General features: G+C 59.2%; 1 protein-coding gene across 2 annotated transcripts in view; it reads left to right on the forward strand.

Annotated features, from left to right (window-relative positions):
• COL5A1 (collagen type V alpha 1 chain) overlaps window positions 1-19,042 on the forward strand; it is a 199,860-nt gene extending 180,818 nt beyond the window's left edge. The window contains exons 64-66 of one of the 2 annotated variants that reach the window (XM_064371726.1): window positions 4,725-4,793; window positions 9,885-10,118; window positions 16,428-19,042. In XM_064371726.1, the coding sequence (XP_064227796.1) occupies window positions 4,725-4,793; window positions 9,885-10,118; window positions 16,428-16,574 (450 nt within the window). In that variant the 3' untranslated portion in view covers window positions 16,575-19,042. Of the gene's footprint in view, window positions 1-4,724; window positions 4,794-4,856; window positions 4,926-9,884; window positions 10,119-16,427 lie in introns of both variants that reach the window. The other variant, XM_064371727.1, reaches the window with a different exon arrangement.
• Window positions 19,043-19,808: the final 766 nt, after the last annotated feature.

The raw sequence follows: 19,808 nt of genomic DNA on the forward strand, positions 1-19,808 counted from the left end.
GTCTGTGTGTGCCTGTGGGTGGGTGTGTGGATAGAATGTGGGTGGGTGTGGGTGGGTGTGTGGACTGTCTGTGGGTGCGCTTGGGTGGGTGTGTGGATAGAATGTGGGTGCATGTGGGTGGGTGTGTGGATGGTCTGTGCATGCGTGTGGGTGAGTGTGTGGATAGAATGTGGGTGGGTGTGTGGACGGTCTGTGGGTGCGCATGGGTGGGCGTGTGGATAGAATGTGGGTGCATATGGGTGAGTGTGTGGATGGTCTGTGCGTGCGTGTGGGTGGGTATGTGGATAGAATGTGGGTGCATGTGGGTGGGTGTGTGGATGGTCTGTGCATGCGTGTGGGTGGGTGTGTGGATAGAATGTGGGTGGGTGTGTGGACGGTCTGTGGGTGCGCATGGGTGGGCGTGTGGATAGAATGTGGGTGCATATGGGTGAGTGTGTGGATGGTCTGTGTGTGCGTGTGGGTGGGTATGTGGATAGAATGTGGGTGCATGTGGGTGGGTGTGTGGATGGTCTGTGGGTGGGTGTGTGGACGGTCTGTGTGTGCCTGTGGGTGGGTGTGTGGATAGAATGTGGGTGCATGTGGGTGAGTGTGTGGATGGTCTGTGCGTGCCTGTGGGTAGGTGTGTGGATAGAATGTGGGTGCATGTGGGTGAGTGTGTGGATGGTCTGTGCGTGCGTGTGGGTGGGTATGTGGATAGAATGTGGGTGCATGTGGGTGGGTGTGTGGATGGTCTGTGGGTGGGTGTGTGGACGGTCTGTGTGTGCCTGTGGGTGGGTGTGTGGATAGAATGTGGGTGCATGTGGGTGAGTGTGTGGATGGTCTGTGCGTGCCTGTGGGTAGGTGTGTGGATAGAATGTGGGTGCATGTGGGTGGCTGTGTGGATGGTCTGTGCATGCGTGTGGGTGGGTGTGTGGATGGTGTGTGTGTGCATGGATGCTGTGTGTATGTGTAGATGGGGTGTGTGTGGACAGTCTGTGGGTGCGTGTGTGGATGGCATGCTGTTGCATGTAGATGGCATGTTGGAGCATGTGGATGGTGTGTGTGCACCTGTGGGTGGGTGTGTGGATAGAATGTGGGTGCATGTGGGTGGGTGTGTGGATAGTGTGTAGGAGTGTGTATAGATGTGTGTGGGACTATATTTGGACATGTGTGGATGGTGTGTGGGTGTGTATAGATGTGTGTGGGTGCATGTGGCTGGTGTGTGGCTGTGTGATGTGTGGGTGTGTGGATTGTGTATGGGTACGGGAGTGTGTGGCTGGTGTGGGTGTGTGGATGTTGTGTGGCTGGTGTGTGGGATTATATTTGGACATGTGTGGATGGTGTGTAGCTGGTGTGTGGTTGTGTATAGATGTGTGTGGATGCATGTGGCTGGTGTGTGGCTGTGTGGATGTTATGTGGGTGTGTAGATGGTGTGTGGCTGGTGTGTGTGTGTGTATAGATGTGTGTGGGTGCATGTGGCTGTGTGGATGTGTGGATGTTTGGGTGTATGGGTGTGTGTGGCTGGTGTGTGGGTGTGTATAGATGTGTGTGGATGCATGTGGCTGGTGTGTGGCTGTGTGGATGTTATGTGGGTGTGTAGATGGTGTGTGGCTGGTGTGTGGGTGTGTATAGATGTGTGTGGGTGCATGTGGCTGGTGTGTGGCTGTGTGTGGATGTGTGGGTGTATGGATTGTGTGTGGCTGGTGTGTGGGTGTGTATAGATGTGTGTGGATTCATGTGGCTGGTGTGTGGATGTGTGGATGTTTGGGTGTATGGGTGTATATGGCTGGTGTGTGGGTGTGTAGTTGGTGGGTGGGTGCACGTGGCTGGTGTGTAGCTGTGTGTGGATGGTGTGGGTGTGTGGATTATATGTGGGTGCATGTGGCTGTGTGGATGTGTGGATGTTTGGGTGTATGGGTGTGTGTGGCTGGTGTGTGGGTGTGTATAGATGTGTGTGGGTGCATGTGGCTGTGTGGATGTTTGGGTGTATGGGTGTGTGTGGCTGGTGTGTGGGTGTGTATAGACGTGTGGGGGTGAATGTGGCTGCTGTGGGTGTGTACATGGTGGGCAGGTGCACGTGGACAGGAGTGTGTTGCTATGCCTCAAGCATGCACCCGAGGCAGGTCCAGCGTGGCCCAGGCCAGGCGAGGACTGGGATCCCTGTCGCTGCTGGAAGGTGGCCGGGCCTGCAGCTCTCATGCCCCAGCATCAGCCTCGACGGCCGCTCCGCCGCGGTGGTGCCGCCCTCAGAGAGCTCGCAGTTGTCATGTGAGCCCAGGCGAGGGCCACCGTTTCTGGGGCTGCAGCGGTTTGCTGTCCACGTCCAGACCTTTGCGTCCCTGCAGCCACCGCTTCCTAACAGCCTGAGCAGCCCCGGAAACAGTGTCCTGCCAGAGGAAGAGCAGCTAGGTTCTCCCCGGGACCACCAGCCCCTGCTCCCTAACCGTGGTGAGCACAGCACGCTCTTGAGTCAGGAGCCCGCTGTCTGCTGCAGGGCTGTGTGTGTAGGCGTCCCCGCCCCAACCTGGAGTTTTAACTCCTTAAGAACCTGCCTTCCTAGCAATAAACACTGTGTTCAGAGAGAATCGAGACACGGGGCCTCCCATCTGGCTCTTGTTTCCCTCAGTCCGGCCAGAGGCCCCGAATGCAATTCCCTTAGAAAAGGTGTTTCTCGTTCCTCGTTCACGGCCTGCCTCTGCAAACGGGTGTCCTCGCCGCTGTGGAAATCATGGGACAGACTCCTCCAAATGCAGGGGTTTCCTGGGAAGCTGCCGCTGGTGTTCACAGCACAGTGGGGTGGGGCTGCTGAGCGGCCCCCGGCTCCCCCGGTGTTGACCAGGCAGGCGTCCACGGGCTCAGGCCACAGCTACTTGGCCGAGGGCAGGTAGAGGTGCTCTCTCAGGTGGCCCCCTCGGGCCCGGAGGAGGCTCACCGCAGAGGCTGGGGGAGGCCGTGCTTGCCCACATCCCAGGGCTCCTCCAGGAAGAAGCTGCCTTCACGCCGCCCGGGCTTGGCATTGACAGCGAGAGATGTGGAAACGAGAGGGTGGGAGAGCTCTGGGTGCGTGAGAGGTGACGGGACACCCTTTCCTCCAGGGGATCCCTCTTCTGGCCTTCTTGGTACAAGGCCAGCTCAAGAAGAAGGCTGGGGAATGAGCCAGGGATGGGTCTCCTGTGTCCTCATGGCTCACGACGTGGGCCCCGGTCAGTCCAGGCTGGGATCAGGCTGGCCCTGGGGGTTCTTCCACTCCACGCCTGCAGCAAGTGGACCCTTGGGCTGCTGGGGCCCCCTCCACCCTCCTGCCGGGCCCAGCCTGTGTGTCTGCAGCTGCGGCCTCTGTGGAAGGCAGACCCTACGCGGGAGCCCTCCCAGGAAGCGGGCACGGGTGCTGCCCTGTCACAACGCAAGCCGGCCCAGGCCGGCAGCGAGGAGCAGGCCCTGCCTGCACGTGTCAGACACACAGCACACACCACACACACAATCACACATCACACATAAAGATACCGTACACTCAGATACATACTACACTACCCCACACACACCACTCACACAAATACACACCACATATCACACACACAGATACATACCACATACCACACACCCCAACACACACACCACACAGACACACCCACACCCACACCGCACACAGCATGCACACACACACACCACAGGCACACACACTACACCACCAGACACACCCCACACCCATACCACACACAACGTGCACGCACACACCACAGGCACATGCACTACACCACACAGACACACCCCACACCCACACCGCACACAACGTGCACGCACACACCACAGGCACACACACTACACCACACAGACACACCCCACACGCACACCGCACACAACGTGCACGCACACACCACAGGCACACACACTACACCACGAAGATACACCCCACACCCACACCGCACACAACGTGCACGCACACACCACAGGCACACACACTACACCACAAAGATACACCCCACACCCACACCGCACACAACGTGCACGCACACACCACAGGCACACACACTACACCACACAGACACACCCCACACCCACACCGCACACAACGTGCACGCACACACCACAGGCACACACACTACACCACACAGACACACCCCACACCCACACTGCACACAACGTGCATGCACACACACCACAGGCACACACACTACACCACCAGACACACCCCACACCCACACCGCACACAACGTGCACACACACACCACAGGCACACAGTCTGGTGCCGCAGCAGCCAGGCAAGGCCGTGAGGATGCCATGACGATGCCCACCCCTCGCCTGCAGTAAATGCTGGCTTTTATTACCATTCCCTTCACCCCAGGCTTTGAAGGTCATTCATTCATTCATTCATTCATTCCCTCAATGAGCGTTTCCAGCAGTGACTGAGTGCCAGGCACTGGGCTGAGGCCTACTATGCAAAACAAGAGAGGCAGAGCGCACCCTTCCTGGGCAGCAGCAGGGGCCAGAGGGCTGGGCCGGGCTCATCCTCACGTGGCCTCCAGACTCCCCGAGGGCTGGGTCCAGGCTCCTCATGCAGCCTCCAGTCTCCCCAAGGGCCAGGGCCCTCAGGCTCCATCGGAGGCACTCAGCGGGTCCTCCCTGGGTCCTCGAGTGAGGACGCAGGCACCAGGGACCAGGAGAGCGTGGGGCGCTGCTCTGGAGGCTGGAGAAGTAACCCTCTTGTTCTGTTTCTCTCCCTCCCCACCTCCCCGCTGCACGTGTAGGCCAGAATCACTTCTTGGCCCAAAGAAAACCCGGGCTCCTGGTTCAGTGAATTCAAGCGTGGGAAACTGGTAAGGTGGCCTCTGGCGTCTTTGCGGTTGTCGCTTTAAACCCGCCCATCTCGTATCTTACAGAGTAAAATGGCCCGCTGGCCCAAAGAGCAGCCTTCCACCTGGTATAGTCAGTACAAGCGGGGGTCCCTGGTAAGTGGCCACCTCAGCACCGCCTGCTTGTGGCACGGCTGGCTCGCGGCTCTGCTTGGCACCCATCGCTGCCGTGTGTGCCGCACCACTCTTGCCAAACTGCGCCACGTCACGTGACAGCAAGACTCAGCCAGGAGTGGCGTCCTCTCCCCAGCCCCCGCCACACCGACAGGAGTGCGTTTCAGCCTGGAGCGGTTGGATGGTTTTCCGTTTCCGTGTAGGGCACCCAGACCTGGGTGTGCGCCACAGCCTGAGCTGATCCGCTGCCCATGGATGCTGCGGCCCTGCACCTGGGCACTGAGGTTGGACGCTCCGGAAGCAGGAGCGCTTTCACTGTGTCTGATGGCAGGGCAAGGGACATGGGTCCCAGACCACTGAAGCCATTCAGAGCTCCTTCGAGGAGTGGCACCGTGGAACCCCTGTCCCCAGCTGCTCGGGACTGAGGGACCGCCTGACTGCCCACCGGGCTGCAGATTCCCAGTTACACTGCACACCGCTGTGCAAGTCACATTTTAGCTTTTGGGGATCGAATCTTACACAAGCCACCCCTGAAAGGAAAAGACACTGGTGTCCCAGGAAGGAACCGCACAGGAGAGTGTCTTCTGCCTGGTGTAGCACCCGAGCGCCAGTTTAGATGCATTGATGCGAGGCCAGGGGCTGCCTCTGCTGCATGGAACTCCCCTAGGAACCCACCGTGCCACACGGAGCACCCCTAGGAACCCACCGTGCCACACGGAGCACCCCTAGGAACCCACCGTGCCACACGGAGCACCCCTAGGAACCCACCGTGCTGTGTGGGGCACCCCTAGGAACCCACCATAGTGTGTAGCTCCCCTAGGAACCCACCATAGCATGTAGCACCCCTAGAAACCCACCATAGCGTGTAGCTCCCCTAGGAATCCACCGCGCCATGTGGGGCACCCCTAGGAACCCCACCGTGCCACGTGGGGCACCCCTAGGAACCCACCGTGCCACACGCAGCACCCCTAGGAACCCACCAGTTTGCTTTCGGCCCTTTCCTGGAGTAAAGAGCAAAGTCCTGTCTCTTCTCCCAGCAAGTTAAAGGACCAAAGTGCTAGAACACAGATGGGTTCGGGGTGCCATTTATGGCCCAGATTCTCCTTCTCTTTCCCTCCCTGCTTGGGATCCAGTGGCCCCACTCACGAATGCTCACCAGAAGCGAGCCCGAGGGTTCCGCGGCTTCTAGCCCGACCACTTGCCGACGGTTGCTGCACCCCGGCCGCAGCCCCAGCCTCCCTGGGTGGCCACGGAGGCCATCCTTCCCCCAAGGACCCAGAGCACCGGCCCCGAGCCGCCTTTGCCCTGTCCCTCCGGAGCCGCTCGTCTCGTAACCCGAAGGCATTCACGGCTGGGTATTAATCCCTGTGCTCTCATTGCTGCTGATTTCAAGTCATTGCCAGCTCCTTTGCAGACGCTCTGAGGGTCTGCGCTCGCCGTGGCCACGTTTCTGCAGGCTTCCCGTTTTGTGGTTTGCTGTGTATTTGCAGTCCTGTTTTTCCTTTCTTCCTTCTGCTTTTCCTTCTCCCACCTCCTCTGTGCTGAGTTCCAGACAGAGCTGCCGGCATACAGAAGGACCTGAAGCACTCGGGGGCGGGGGGCGCCGGGACCAGGGCTGCTTGGCCCAGAGGGACAGAGCGTAGGGGATGCTGGGTGTGGGGTCAGGCAGGGAAGGGGCCCTGGGGGTGAGGCCGCTGGGGGCCAAGGTGACAGGGTCCGTTCTGCAGTCTTGTGGGTAGTTACCGCCCGGCCTCGGCCCTGCCGTCTCCCCTCAGTGAGAGCGCTCAGTGTCCACAAAGAGCCTCTCACAGCACCCTCCAAAATGGGAAAAAGAGAGAGAGCCCATTTTCCTTGCATGGAGGAAGTGACTGTGAAACCTCATTTGCAGCCTTCAGCCCAAGTAGCCTGCTTCCGCCTCTCGTCCTGTTCCATGGACAGTTGGTGAGGGGTCGGGGAAGGGGCGACCCAGGGAACACGTCCCCTTACTTCAGGGCCTTTCCACGGCGTTATTTCCAGCCCTGTGAGTATCATCCGTGGACAAGAGGTAGCTGGGGGCCTCTCCTCAAAGAAACTGGATTTTTTGGCCGGGTTCAGTGGCTCGTGCCTATAATCCCAGCACTTTGGGAGGCCAAGGCAGGCAGATGACTTGAGCCTGGGAGTTTGAGACCAGCCTGGGCAATATAGCAAGACTCCATCCCTATTAAAAATAATGATAATACAGAAATGGGCTGGACATGGTGGCTCACACCTGTAATCCCAGCACTTTGGGAGGCTGAGGCAGGCAGATCACCTGAGGTCAAGAGTTCAAGACCAGCCTGGCCAACATGGCAAAACCCCATCTCTACTAAAAGTACAAAAATTAGCTTGGCATGGTGTCTGTAATCCCAGATACTCGGGAGGCTGAGACAGGAGAATCACTGGAAACCTGGAGGTGGAGCCTGCAGTGAGCCGAGATCACGCCACTGCGCTCCAGCCTGGGACAGAGCAAGACTCCATCTCAGAACAGAAATGGGAGTTTTATCTGGGCGGGGCTCCCCCCGATGCAGCATGCTGAGATAATACTGCAGAGACCCCCCACCAGGAGAGCAGGGCCTCAGCGTGGGGCCCTGGGGTTCCGACACGGGGCAGCGTGTTCCCTGCCCCCGCCCCCTGCCACCGCGTGGGCACTGGGGGCCTCAGGTCCTTCTGTGTCCGGCGCCGCCCGCCGCTGCTTCTGTGGCGCACCCTTCCTCCAGTCAGTCACGTTCCCTCCGGAAGGAGCGACGGACGCCCCCTCTGTCGGTTGGTATTCACTTTTCACCTCAGGGTCCACCTGTGAGGTTTTCCTGGCTGTGTCTGAGACAGCGCGGTTCGCCGATGGCCCTGGGGCCGCAGCACGCTCCCTCGCCCCTGGGAAGGCCCAGGCCCCGGGCCGGCGGCTCGCCTTGGACTCTTTCTAGTGCCATCTGTTTGAAGAGTGGGTGCTGCGGTGTGTTCAGCCTCCTCCCACTCCCTGTGCCCTGACACTCGTGGGAATACTGATTTCAGTTCCCTTCACGTGTTCAGTGGGGTTCTTTCGGAGCAGGCCAGAGGCAGGGTCCGAAACACGGCACGCAGAGCGTGCAGAGCAGGTCTCAGGCGCTGGCTTCAGTGGCTTTAGCCTGCTTCATTCTGTGACGCCGCAAACGGGACAGGCCGGCCCGCCCAGCCAGGCCCTACCTGCAGAGAGGTCCCGCATGGGCCGGGAGAGACGGGTGCTTCATTTAGGGGAGCTAAGATGCATCCGTGTCCCTGGCGACGTCAGGGTTTTCACAAACCTTGAGTTTGCAGCAGAAAGTGAGACGCAGTGTCGCTCAGGATGTCCTGCTTGGGCCTGGCCCCTGGCGGAGCTGAGCAGCCCGGTTCTGGTTACCCAGCCAGGGATGCTGGAGAGGCCACCTCAGAAGCTGCACGGTGTCCCCTTCTGGTGCCTTCCCTGGATTTGTGCAGAGACTGGGAGGCTTTCAGAGAGAGTCCATGTCACTAGAGCCCCAGGTTGGCCTTTGTTATGGGCAAGGCAGGCAGATGGAGCACCCCAGCCGCAGGAGTCCAGCTCACTGCCCTGAGGGGACACTTCTGGGAAGGGGAGGAGGAGTGGCGTTTCTTGAGCGGCCATGCCAGACATCATCTGAGACCCCCATGCCTCCAAGAGGGCCCCGGTCACCCCCGCCATCCACACAGCCCTGACCCTCCCTCAGGCTCGCCTTCCCCGGGCACCTCGCTGCAGCTGGCCCACTCACTCCCCGAGGTCTCGTGCCCCTCTGGCTCCAGCTTCTCACGGGCTCCCTGGCTAGGGCCTTGCACATCCTGGGCACCTGGCAGATGGTCGTTTGTTCACATAATCTTGTGAGCACCTTCCTTCGCTGGCCTTGGGGGATGATGACAGGACCAGGGCGCCAGGGCTGGAGCGGAGGGACACAGGGAGGACTGAGATGCCCTAAGCCAGCCCTAGAGGCTGGAGGTGGGGAGGAGCAGTGGTCTGGGCTGTCACCCAAAGGACAGCAGTGGGGCCCCTCCTGCCGGGTGGGCAGTGTCTCAGGCAGAGGGAGGAGCCGTGCAGAGGCTCAGGGATCAGGAGAGGTGTGCTGCAGCTGGGGGCTCCAAGCCCCTCCTCTCACCCAGGGAACCTCACCTCTCTCTGGCCCTGCACCCCCTACTCAGGGGAAACCAGGCCTTGCCTGCCGCTCCCGGTGCCCCGATCCAGCAATGGCGTGCAGAGCTCTGTGTTTCAGGGATGAGAGGACTGGTCTTCATGCATTTTAGAGAGTGATTCTCTGCTCACTCAACACATACAAACCGGGCAGACCCAGATCACCATCTGGATGGAGGCGCTCAGGTGGTGGGAGGGGAGGAGGGCTATGGGTGGACATGCAGGGAGGGCAGCTGCAGCCGGCACTGCAGTGGGTGCTGCCCTGGAGACGCTAGCCGCCATTGGCCATGCAGCAGAGCTTTCTCATGTGCACACTGGGGCAGCCATCGGGTGGGTACCAGGGCCGGTAGTGAGCAAGAAGGATGCCATCCTGCCCCCTCCAAGCTTACAGTCTGGTAGGGAAGACAGACACTGACAAACTAAGGTTGGGGAGGGCAGCCACCAGCCACAGAGCAAGTGCAGGAGCATCTAATCCGGGTAGGCTTCCTGGAGGAGGCAGCACAGGTGCTGAGCTCTGAAGGATAAGCACAGGCCAAGAGGAGCGGGTGGATTATTTAACGCCCCGAAGGATGTGAGGCATGGTTTCCTTTGTTCCTGGGAACGCACAGGAGAGCCCATGTGTGCTGGCCTCGGGGGGTCTGTGGGTGCAGTGTGTTTCCAGGTGGTGCCCCCGAGAAGACCACAGTGTGGGTGAAGCCCAGGGCAGTGCGGATGTGGGCCTTTGTTGCTGTGTGTAACTGCCCTGCTGAGCCCTAACCCTCCTGTCCCCCCAGCTCTCCTATGTGGACGCCGAGGGCAACCCCGTGGGCGTGGTCCAGATGACTTTCCTGCGGCTGCTGAGCGCCTCTGCCCACCAGAACGTCACCTACCACTGCTATCAGTCGGTGGCCTGGCAGGACGCAGCCACGGGCAGCTACGACAAGGCCATCCGCTTCCTGGGCTCCAACGACGAGGAGATGTCCTATGACAACAATCCCTACATCCACGCCCTGGTGGACGGCTGTGCTGTGAGTGTCCGCGCCGCCCCAGCGCCACCGCTCATGCCCACGTGGGGTTCACGCCTCACTCGCACAGGTCTGCCTACTGCAGGGTGGTGAGGGCCCCAGACCAGGCTCTCATCCCAGGCAGCCCCACGGTTGCAGGGAGACAAGGAATCCTAAGCCTACGACGTAACCAGAGCTCCGGGAACTTCTGAGAGTTCTGTGGGTTAAGATGGGAAATCTGAGACCTGGCCGAAAAGCCAGGGGCCTCGGTCCCTCGCTCTGTCCAGGGCTGTGGCATGGAGTGAGGAAGTGAGGACTCCACTGTGGTTCCAGTTTGGAGCTGAGAGCCTCCCTCTGCTCGGACAGGGCTTTTTGGAGAGTGGCCAGAACTAAGCCAGGGCTGCTCCTGAGAGCACGGCTGTGCCCGAAATGCTTTGCAGACTGAGATGCCAGCTCTCCGGATGGCCCAGCCATGGGCCCTCTCCGAGAGCTGTTCTGCTCCTGGACGAGGGAACGGAGGCCCGAGCGGAGGGAGGCTTGCTCAGACCTCACGGGCACTCAGGCCAGGTGCTGGCCCTCGTACCCCCGCCTTTCTGCCCCACCGTGGGCCTCCCCACATCCACGCCTTTCCTCCTCCCTACCCAGTGAGCTGGGCTCACCCCCGCCACGGTCCCCTCGGGACTGCCCCTCCCAGGGCTGCCGTCTACCCAGGGCCGTTGCACAGGTCTGGGATGTGGCCACCTTTCCTGGAGATTTGGAGGGGACAGATGTCCATGCCATGGCACCGACCCAGGGCAGCTGAGAGGAACGGGGCTGGCATTAGAGCCGGCCCTGCAGGGCGCCTCCTCTGAGCAGAATGGATGGGTCCTCAGAGTAGAGACCAGGCAGGAGGGAAAGCCAGAGGGTGGCGCCGACGGAGAGTGCCAGGCCCCTGGGAGCACAGCGGCCCCGGGTTCCAATCCCGCCTCCTCCCCTGCCCAGCACTGCTACAGACACCTGCACTGACCCTCAGCTCCTTTCCTCTGCTGCCCAAGGGCCTCATTGAGGATTAAAGCCGTGTCCCCCAGGGCTATTGCCCGGCCAGGCTGTGCCCAGCGGGGGCCGTCCTCACCAGGACTGCTCGGCCTCTCCTCCCGGCCTCCACTGCCTTCTGCGATTGGTCAGGGTCAGTGCTTCGGATCTGACTATGGAATATGCTGACTCATCTGTGTGTGAGATCAACGGTCCAGGTGCCTGGGAAGAGGCATTAAAAACACCAGGGACCTTACCCTCCTCTTCAAATGAGGATGACATAGCACCTGCCTCACAGGGCTTTCTGGGGAGCCCACCAAACCACGCCTCAGAGCTCAGAATTGTGTCTGACCCACTACAAGCCCTAGTTCCTGTGACTATGTTTAGATACTGTGGACCACAAGTGTAAGGCGGTAAACACGGAGGCAAAGAGAAATCAGGAACCCTGTAAGGGAGAGGCAGGACCTGGAGGGACAGAGCCCTGAGTTTGGCTTTGAGCTTCCTGGCTTCCATGGCAAAAAGGTAAACTAGTTGGCCCAGTGGGTGTTGTCTGGTAAAGGGAACGGAACAGCTTTCCAAAGAGGGGAATGTTCCCTGGAAGACAATGCTAGAAAGATAGATCCTGTGAGGGACGCATGGAGGTTAAAGGCTGGGCCACATCCCGGCTCCCTAATCTGGCTTAGACAGGCTCCTGCTGCTTTTAAGAACTTTCTGGAAGATCCAACTTCTTTCATCCCAGTTCCTCTTGAAGCTCCTGCCCCTACTCATTCGATCAGCAAAACCCACTTCTGGGAGGTCCCAGAAGTCTTCCACAGTGTTTTCTGACTCAGAACCTGACTTCCTGGCTCCACCTGCATCCTGGAATAGGGTTAAGCTGGGATCTGTTTCATTCCGCAAGCAGAAAGGCCTCTAGCTCGGCCCAGGGCGTCCCCGTGATGAGGGTGTGCTGTTGGCCTCTGGGGAAGCGTGGCCACTGGTTTGCGAGACACTCAACTGTGCCAGCCTCCGTGTGCCAAACCCCACCAGAAACACGCCCCGCTTCCGAATGCGAACTGCAATACACGCCTTTCCTTCATTCTACAGATGCAAAACCTGAGGCCCAGAGAGTTACAGCGACTCACTCGCCGAGGGTCCCCAGGTGTGGCAGAGCTGAGGCTCCTAATTCCCTCTGCAGCATTCCTCTCACCATAGCCCCTTCCTGGCAGAGCCGCACCTTGAATGCCTCAGTTGACAGCAGTCTCACTGCCTCCTGAGACAGCCCAGGCCATGGCCGCAGTCTCAGGATGAGGAAGCTCTTCTGAGAACTGAGCTCAAGTTACTTCTCTGTAATATCCGCCCGTCGTCTCCAGGTTCTGGTCCCATCAGTCATGCAGAGGGAGCCGGGTTGGAGAGCAGTTTCCCGGCCCAGGCGGTTCTGACATCCAGGCCTGCGGTTCTGAGATGGGGGGACAGCAGGCTGTTTGGCATTCTCAGCCTCCACCCGCCAAATGCCAGTAGGAGCCCCCTCCAGAGTGACGGCGCCCCACAATGTCTCCAAACACATCTCCTGGGGGGCGCAAAATCTCCCCCATGGAGAAGCAGCGTTCAACACACAGAGCAAAAGCTTGAAGGGAGCGCGCAGGGTCCACCTGCTGTAAGGGCTTAGAGGACCCACTCCTTCCTGTCCGCCATGGAACTCAAAGAAGCTGGCACCGCTGGGGCTGAGGACCACGCCTCGAAGCTGGGAACCAAGTGCCACTGCCGTCCAGACCGCGCCATCCCCTCGGGCGGCCATCGGCATGGGTCTGGTTAGCCGCCCAGCGCAGCGGGTACCAGCCCAAGAGGAGAGCCTAGCTTGCTCTCGGCCCTTCCCCACGGTGGGCGTTCCTGAGCTCCCCGACTGTCTTTGGAGTGTCTCTAGGTGCAGAGGTGGAATTGGGGTCATGGGGATCCCCAGACTGTACGCTGGGCAGGGCGAGGCAAAGCCGCTACTTTGGGAAAGCAAAGATTCTGAGTCTGAAGAGGTGGAGAGAGGATGGCTGAAAACTGCATAACCCCTGACGGCAGGGGCGGGCTTGGCGGCCAGGCTGGAGAGGAGGTGTGGGCAAAGGGTGGGCAGTGGCAGCGGCGTGGAGCTGGGGCGCGGGGCGGCCGTGGGCTGGCATGCAGGGACGCTGGCCTGGACTTGCAGGTCCCCTGCTGACTCCAGTCCCTGATGAGCCCAGCCACAATTTGAAAAGTCGCAACCTTCTCATTTAATTACGGGTGCTCCTGCAGGAGACCTGACGCCCCAAACTTGGGCCAGTGGCGAAAGCCCTGCCTCAGCCCCCGGAGGCCTGCGTGATTCATATTGTAAGAACGGCCAAAGAAATTGGAATTCCAACGTGGGCATCGTTTGGCTGGGGCGCCTGATTGACGGGGCTGCTGAGCGGGCCAGGCGGAGACACACAAATCACCTGCAAGAGGGCCCGGGCGCCGTGCCGCATAAATCCCGGGGTTTGTGCAGCTTTCGGCGCCTCTCGGGGGCCGTTTCTGGCCTGTAATGGTTATTTATGCCTCTGGAATAACAGGGTAACGGAGCAGCTCGCCGCAGCCTACTTTAAATACGCCCCTCTCTAAGCGCTCTGATAATTGGAGCAGAGGGGTCCCATAAATCCTGGGAAATCACCCGCAGCTCAGCAAACGCGGCCCATCCCACCGGGGAGAGGCTGATGCCACCGCCGAGGAAAGCCATGACCAGTGCCTCCACTGAGAAGGGCTGCTTGCCCGCCCTCCCGGGGTAGACGAGGAAGGCCAGGCACCGCCCTGCCAGCTTGCTGGCCGGTCACTGAGCTCACATGGCTCCCAGGACAGTGCCGTCTGCTAGCAGCCGGGTGAAGCCAGGCTGGACCATCTCACTGGACTCCCAGGGTGGGACTGGGCCTGAGGAGAGGAGGCTAGACAGGCAAGGGTGGTCTCTGGCTCCTCGCTGTGAGGAGGATGAGGGGGTCTGTACCCCCCAGGGTTTCATCCCCCGGAAGGTCTGGGTGGCCGCCCGTCTTTGAAGATCCTGTGTCTAGCCCCGCTCCCACCCATCCTTCCCAGACACCGCAGGGCTGCGACTGGCCCGGCCGTTCCCCTCCACGGGAGAGCTGTGGCCACCCAGGCGGGCTTGCGGGGCAGCACCTCCCAGCTGCGCTCTGCAGGCTGAGCTGGCCACGGGGTGCGGTCTGCCCCGCACTCGGCATTCTGTGGAACCATCCTTTAGGACAGCGTTTCTCAAAGGCGAGTCACGAACATGCCTATCAGAATCGTCGGAGACACCCATTTTTGCAAGTGCACGTTCCGAGCCCCACCTCAGCCCGACGGAAGCAGCCTCTCTGGGCCGGGGTCAGAGCTGCCTGGGGTTAACGAGCTCCCTGAGAACTCACGTCCGCTGCGAAGTTCCAATCCCAGGTTGAAAATAATGCCGGCTGAGCCAGCTGCAGTAAGGAGAAAGGTGCTGCCCTCAAGGCAGGCCTGCGGGAAGGGCAGGGTCGGGGGAGAACTGGACGTTAGCAGGGCTGGAGTTAGAGACGCTCAGGAAGACCGTACCAGGAATGCGTGCGGGGCAGGCGAGCTGTCATTCACTCTCACACCACTCCTGTGATGTTAGCGTAACCATTTTCCAGCCTAGGAGACCGAGTCACAGACGGTGTATTGGGTATCCATTGCTTACAATTAGCCCCCGAAATTTAGCAGCTTAAAGCCACAGATGTTTGTTATCTCACTCTGTGGCTGAGGGTCAGAAGCCTGGGAGTGGCGTGGCTGGGTGGCTCTGGTCAGGGTCTTAGTCCACTCCCTGCCACGGCAAAACCACCAGCTGCGTGGCTCACAAGCAACAGACATTTGTCGCCCACAGTTCTGGAGGCTGGGTTGCTGGCAGGGCAGGCTCTGGTGAGCACCCACCTCTGGGCTGCAGATAGCTGGCTTCTCAGTGCATCCTCACATGGCAGAGAGGGGACAGGGGGCTCTCTGGGGCCTCTTTTATAGGATCACCAATCCCACTCACGGGCTCTGCCTCGGCTCCCACCGGCCCCGCCTCCTAACACCATCCGCGGGAAGATCTTAGCCAGGGAGAATAAGGCCCTTGGAGCCAGCCACGCCCTCCACGTAGGTCAGGGAGAGGAGCAACGGCAGAGCGGGGCTGCTTTTCTGAGTCTCTGGCCTGGGGGCCTGTGCTGGGCCCTCTGCCAGGCTGCCTCCTGGGGACACTGCCCCCCACCCTAGAGGGAACCCTGACTGACCCTCTGCTCATCTCTCTGGTTTGCAAGACATTCAAGTTTGCCAGCCTCCGTGTGCCAAACGCCATCATTTCTTCTGTGGATGGGGCAGAGGAAGGAGATCCTTCCCAGGCCCAGATCCAGCTGAGACTATAAATCTGGTCTGGGTCAGAGGTGGCCTAAGCCACTTGTCCAGGATGTGTTGCAGGCTCCTGGTTTGTGGGAAAGGGGTGGCGTGCGGGGCCCTTGTCTTGGGGGAAGCTGACAGGCCAGCAGGGCCAGCTTAGCCTCAGGTATAAATGTCCTGAACCCTGGGAGTTACATTTGGGTGACTTTGGGGAGGGACCAAAGAATCTCCCACCTTCACTACCTGTGTTCTGGGAGGGAGGAGGCCTCTCCTTGGCTTCTGTCCCTGCACCCAGCGCCCAGGGTTGTGCTGGTTTGAGCAAGGGATCGGTGCTGACCCATCCCGCAGGCCACTGGTTCGTCACTACCCCTGGCCCTCTGTGCCTCAGTTTACCCAAGACTCCTCTGGACCAGGTGGTGTGTAAGGTCCCCATCCCTTCCCACGCTTGTGAGGGTGAAGTCCTCTTACTTCTGAGGGACCCAGCCCGCCGCGTGCCTAATGCAGTGTGAGGCGGGCCGTCATGGGGGCTCGAGGCTCTGCCAGCGCCACCTCAGACTCCTTCTGCCCCCATTTTCTTTTCCAGTGTGCCCTGCTTGTTCTGTAGCGGGCGCTGGGTCCTGGGGGGCTGCCTGGAAGCGAATACCTGGGTGTCACAATGAGTCCCGACTGGGCATGGTGGGAGGGGCTGAACAGCTGCACCTGCAGCCCGGGGAGGGTCCCGTCCCCTCGCTGACGCCCACCCGACGCCCCCTCCCACCTGTGCAAGGGGGACACATGGGAGTTAAGTGCACACTGCGCAGGGGTCCACGGTTAACTGCGAGCTCTGATCAGCCATGTTTCCACCAGTCCTTGCCCGGGCAAGTGCGGCCGTTGGGGTAGGAGGGAGGACACCAGCCCGGGTGTGGGGGGCGATCAGTCAGCCCCAAGAGCCCCCACTGTTCTTAACCACCAGCCCCTTGTCTCCCTCTTCCCCAGACCAAGAAAGGCTACCAGAAGACAGTGCTGGAGATCGACACCCCCAGAGTGGGCCAGGTGCCCATCGTGGACATCATGTTCAATGACTTCGGTGAAGCGTCACAGAAATTTGGATTTGAAGTGGGGCCGGCTTGCTTCATGGGCTAGGAGCCACGGAGCCCGGGCTCCCGAGAGCAACCTCGTGACCTCAGCATGCCGTTCGTTCGTGAGTGTCCCACGCACGTTCTGACCCTCGACCGTGAAGGCTTCTCCCTCCCCTCCCGCCTGACTCCATCTGCACCGCGCACCGCGGGGTGTGGGACCCCAGCCCGGAGAGAACAGAGGGAAGGAGCCGCGCCCCCCCGGAGCCGAATCACATGACCTAGTTGCACCCCAGCGCCTGGGCCTGCCCCACGCTCGGCCCACACCCACGTGCCCCGGGAGCGGGGCCACGCCTCCGGCCCCCAGCTCACCTGACCAATCCTGCTCGTGAATAGTTCACAGGGGTTGGGGAGGGACTGCCAGATCTGGACACTCTATTTTTTCCTAAATTCAACTTGAAGATGTGTATTTCCCCTGACCTTCAGAAAATGTTCCGAGGTAAGCCTTGTAAAGGTCACCCCACTGTCACCAAAGCCTCCGTTTTTAACAGCCCCCAACACGGTCCATTCAGAGGCCAAATGTCATTCTGCAGGTGCCTTCCCGATGGATTAAAGGTGCTTATGTTTTTGTGAGTTTTAAGTAAATATTTGTATTGTATTGTTATAAATGTTAAGTGTGCCTGGCTTTCAATCACGCACGGAAACCCAGTCCCAGCCCTACGGACAGAAGGGGCGAGGCCCGGATTCTGTGTTGCAGCACAGTTCTGATCAGAAATAGGAAGTCTTCCCACCCCCACCCCGGCCAAGAACGTGCAATAAATTGGACATTTGCCCGGGACAGCAAGAATTTATGCTGCCATTGAAAAGCAGGTGCCAGCGCCCCCTTTCGGACAGGTTTTGATTTGCTCTAGGCTTTTTTTAATAGGGAGGGAACAAATTTTTGATATTTTCCTTTTTCTACATGCACTTAGACTAAAACACAGGTTTCGATTAATTTTATTTGCTTCCTTTTCCATTTTTCTTCCTGCAGAGCCTGACGGGAGAATGTCCAGGGCAGGGAAACCACATATTTTTGTAGGTGATAACTCGATGAAAATTGGTGCTTATTTTTACACGTCTCTCTCGTGGTGCTATCTGTTTTGAGGTCTCCTTGAAGGCGCACCGGGGTGCCTGGCCGCGCCGCGTTCTCCCCGCTTCATTCTGTTATTGCCTCCACAGTCTGTTGTCAAGGACTTTAAGATCACGCATGTCACTTTCCCTTCCACGGGGCCGGAGAGCCCAGCACGCCGCCTCCTGCGCTCTCCCGCCCCGGTGCGTCCACTCCCGAGGGCTGTAACGAGTACTGGGTTGTGCCTACTTGATCTGAAAACACACACAAGCAATAAAAAGCTCTTCCTGCATTGTCATCGACGTGACTATAGCGAATCGTATTTGGTTCCTGACCGTTTGTGGTGCTAATTTCCGTGTCTGTTCCAAGCCGTTTGGTTGTGCCACGCGCTGTGCAATGAACTCTGAGTCTCTCCAGAGCTGCCTGCAGCACGTCTTGCCCCAGTAGCCGATTCGGATTCCCGTCTCAAATGTCCTGGATGCGAGCATCAGCAGCTCTGGAGCTCAGGGCGGGTGGGCGAGGTCCCCTTTGGGGAACCCTTTCCTGGCCATCGAGGTCAGGAGGGCTGCCGTCTGTGGGCGGAGGACCCGAGGGGCAGCCGGGAAAGGCGATGTCTTCACTGTGAAAAGTTGCCCGGGTCCAGTGCCCTTTCCTCCCCCCGTGGGAGATGGAGGCTGGGCCCTCTGGTGCTGTCCCCCACCACCCCACCAGAATGTAGTTCCAGCTTGGGAAGCCACAGCCCAGCTGCCCAGGAGGAACAAAACGCCACCAGTGCAGATTTTCCAAATTTCCCTGGAAAATAAGTCTTGCTCTTGCCAAAGAAAAGTCTGGCTTGGAGAGTCTCTGGAGCCCAGGATGCCAGCATGTGCCAGTGACTGTCACCTTCACCTCCCTTCAAAAGAAAAGCCATAGCCGAGGACTGCCACGCCATGCCCTGGGGACTGTGTCTAGGTCATGTGATTCTGTTTTGATTTCTCATCCCATCCAGTTTGTCCTTCGATTCTGTCATTTTCTTCCTCTGTGGTCCCTTCCAAGTTGTCATAATTTGTACTGAACTTCAAAACGTGTCCCGTTCTCCCCAGACCACCCTAGCCACAGTATATTGCAATAAAATTACTTCTTATATTTGCAGAAATTCTTTTGGTGTAATTTTATTTTTTCCTCCCCATATATATATCACTGAACAAAAGCTGGTGAAAAGAAGAAACGGTAAGCGAAAAAATGCAAGATAAAGATTCTAGGACATCAGGCCCTTTGAAATACAATGTCAAGTGACACACTGTACATTTTCAAAAAACCCGATAGACGTGTCGTAAGTTTTCATTGTAATGCCCAGGAAAGGATATCTTAAAATATTCTAAACCGGTGTAACAAAGGAATAATTGTAATGGTTTTTTCAATAAATTAAGTTGACTTTCCACCGTAAACAGATGTGAGTGGCTATCTTCTTACGGGTGGCCAGGCCCCTCCCAGACGGGACTGCACACAGTCCTGGGACACCAGGACCGCTGGAGGTAATGACACTGGCCGCAGTAGAGAAAGGAGGGGATGGCCCCGACCATCCTTAGGTGCAGCTCATCCCTCGGGAGTGGCCGGGGCTGGCGTGGACAGCTTTGTGCCCTTGGGAGGATGTTAGAATGTGGCTGGGCACCCGCCCGACCACCCGGGTGAGTTTTGGCAACTGCTAGGCATCCGCACCACCGTGTACCAGCCTCACTCTTCACCCTGGGCCATCAGAGCCCTGGGGGAATGTTCTGGAAGCTCTCCAGCGCTACCCTTCCAGCTGTGTAGCAGGATCAGCCTCCCTGGCTCCTTGTGGCTGGGGTGGGGAAAGGCGTGGGGCTCGTTCCTGCCGATGACCGCGTGGCGTTCGACTCTTCCAGCCTGACGCTGGGATTCCCTCTTGCCTAGCACCAGCCACGCTTCACGGAGGGGCTGCGTCATCAGCAGGCTCCCCAGTGAGCCCCCTGCCACCTTGTGATCAGCGGGTAGCAGGAGCAGCAGCACATTTTTTTTGTATAAGCCGCTGATTCGGGGTCTGTTTATTACTGCTGAGTAACCGAGGCCAGGGGTTCTCAAGCGTGGTCCGGGGACCAGCAGCATTGGCACCAGCTTGTTACAAGTGCCAATCCCTGGGCCCCATCCCAGGCCTGCTGGCTCAGGGGCTGTGGGAGCGTGCTGACTCATCGGAAA

Source organism: Aotus nancymaae, unplaced genomic scaffold (genome assembly GCF_030222135.1).
Source record: "Aotus nancymaae isolate 86718 unplaced genomic scaffold, 86718_ANA_hifiasm-v0.15.2.pri h1tg000158l, whole genome shotgun sequence".
Classification (NCBI taxonomy): Eukaryota; Metazoa; Chordata; class Mammalia; order Primates; family Aotidae; genus Aotus; species Aotus nancymaae.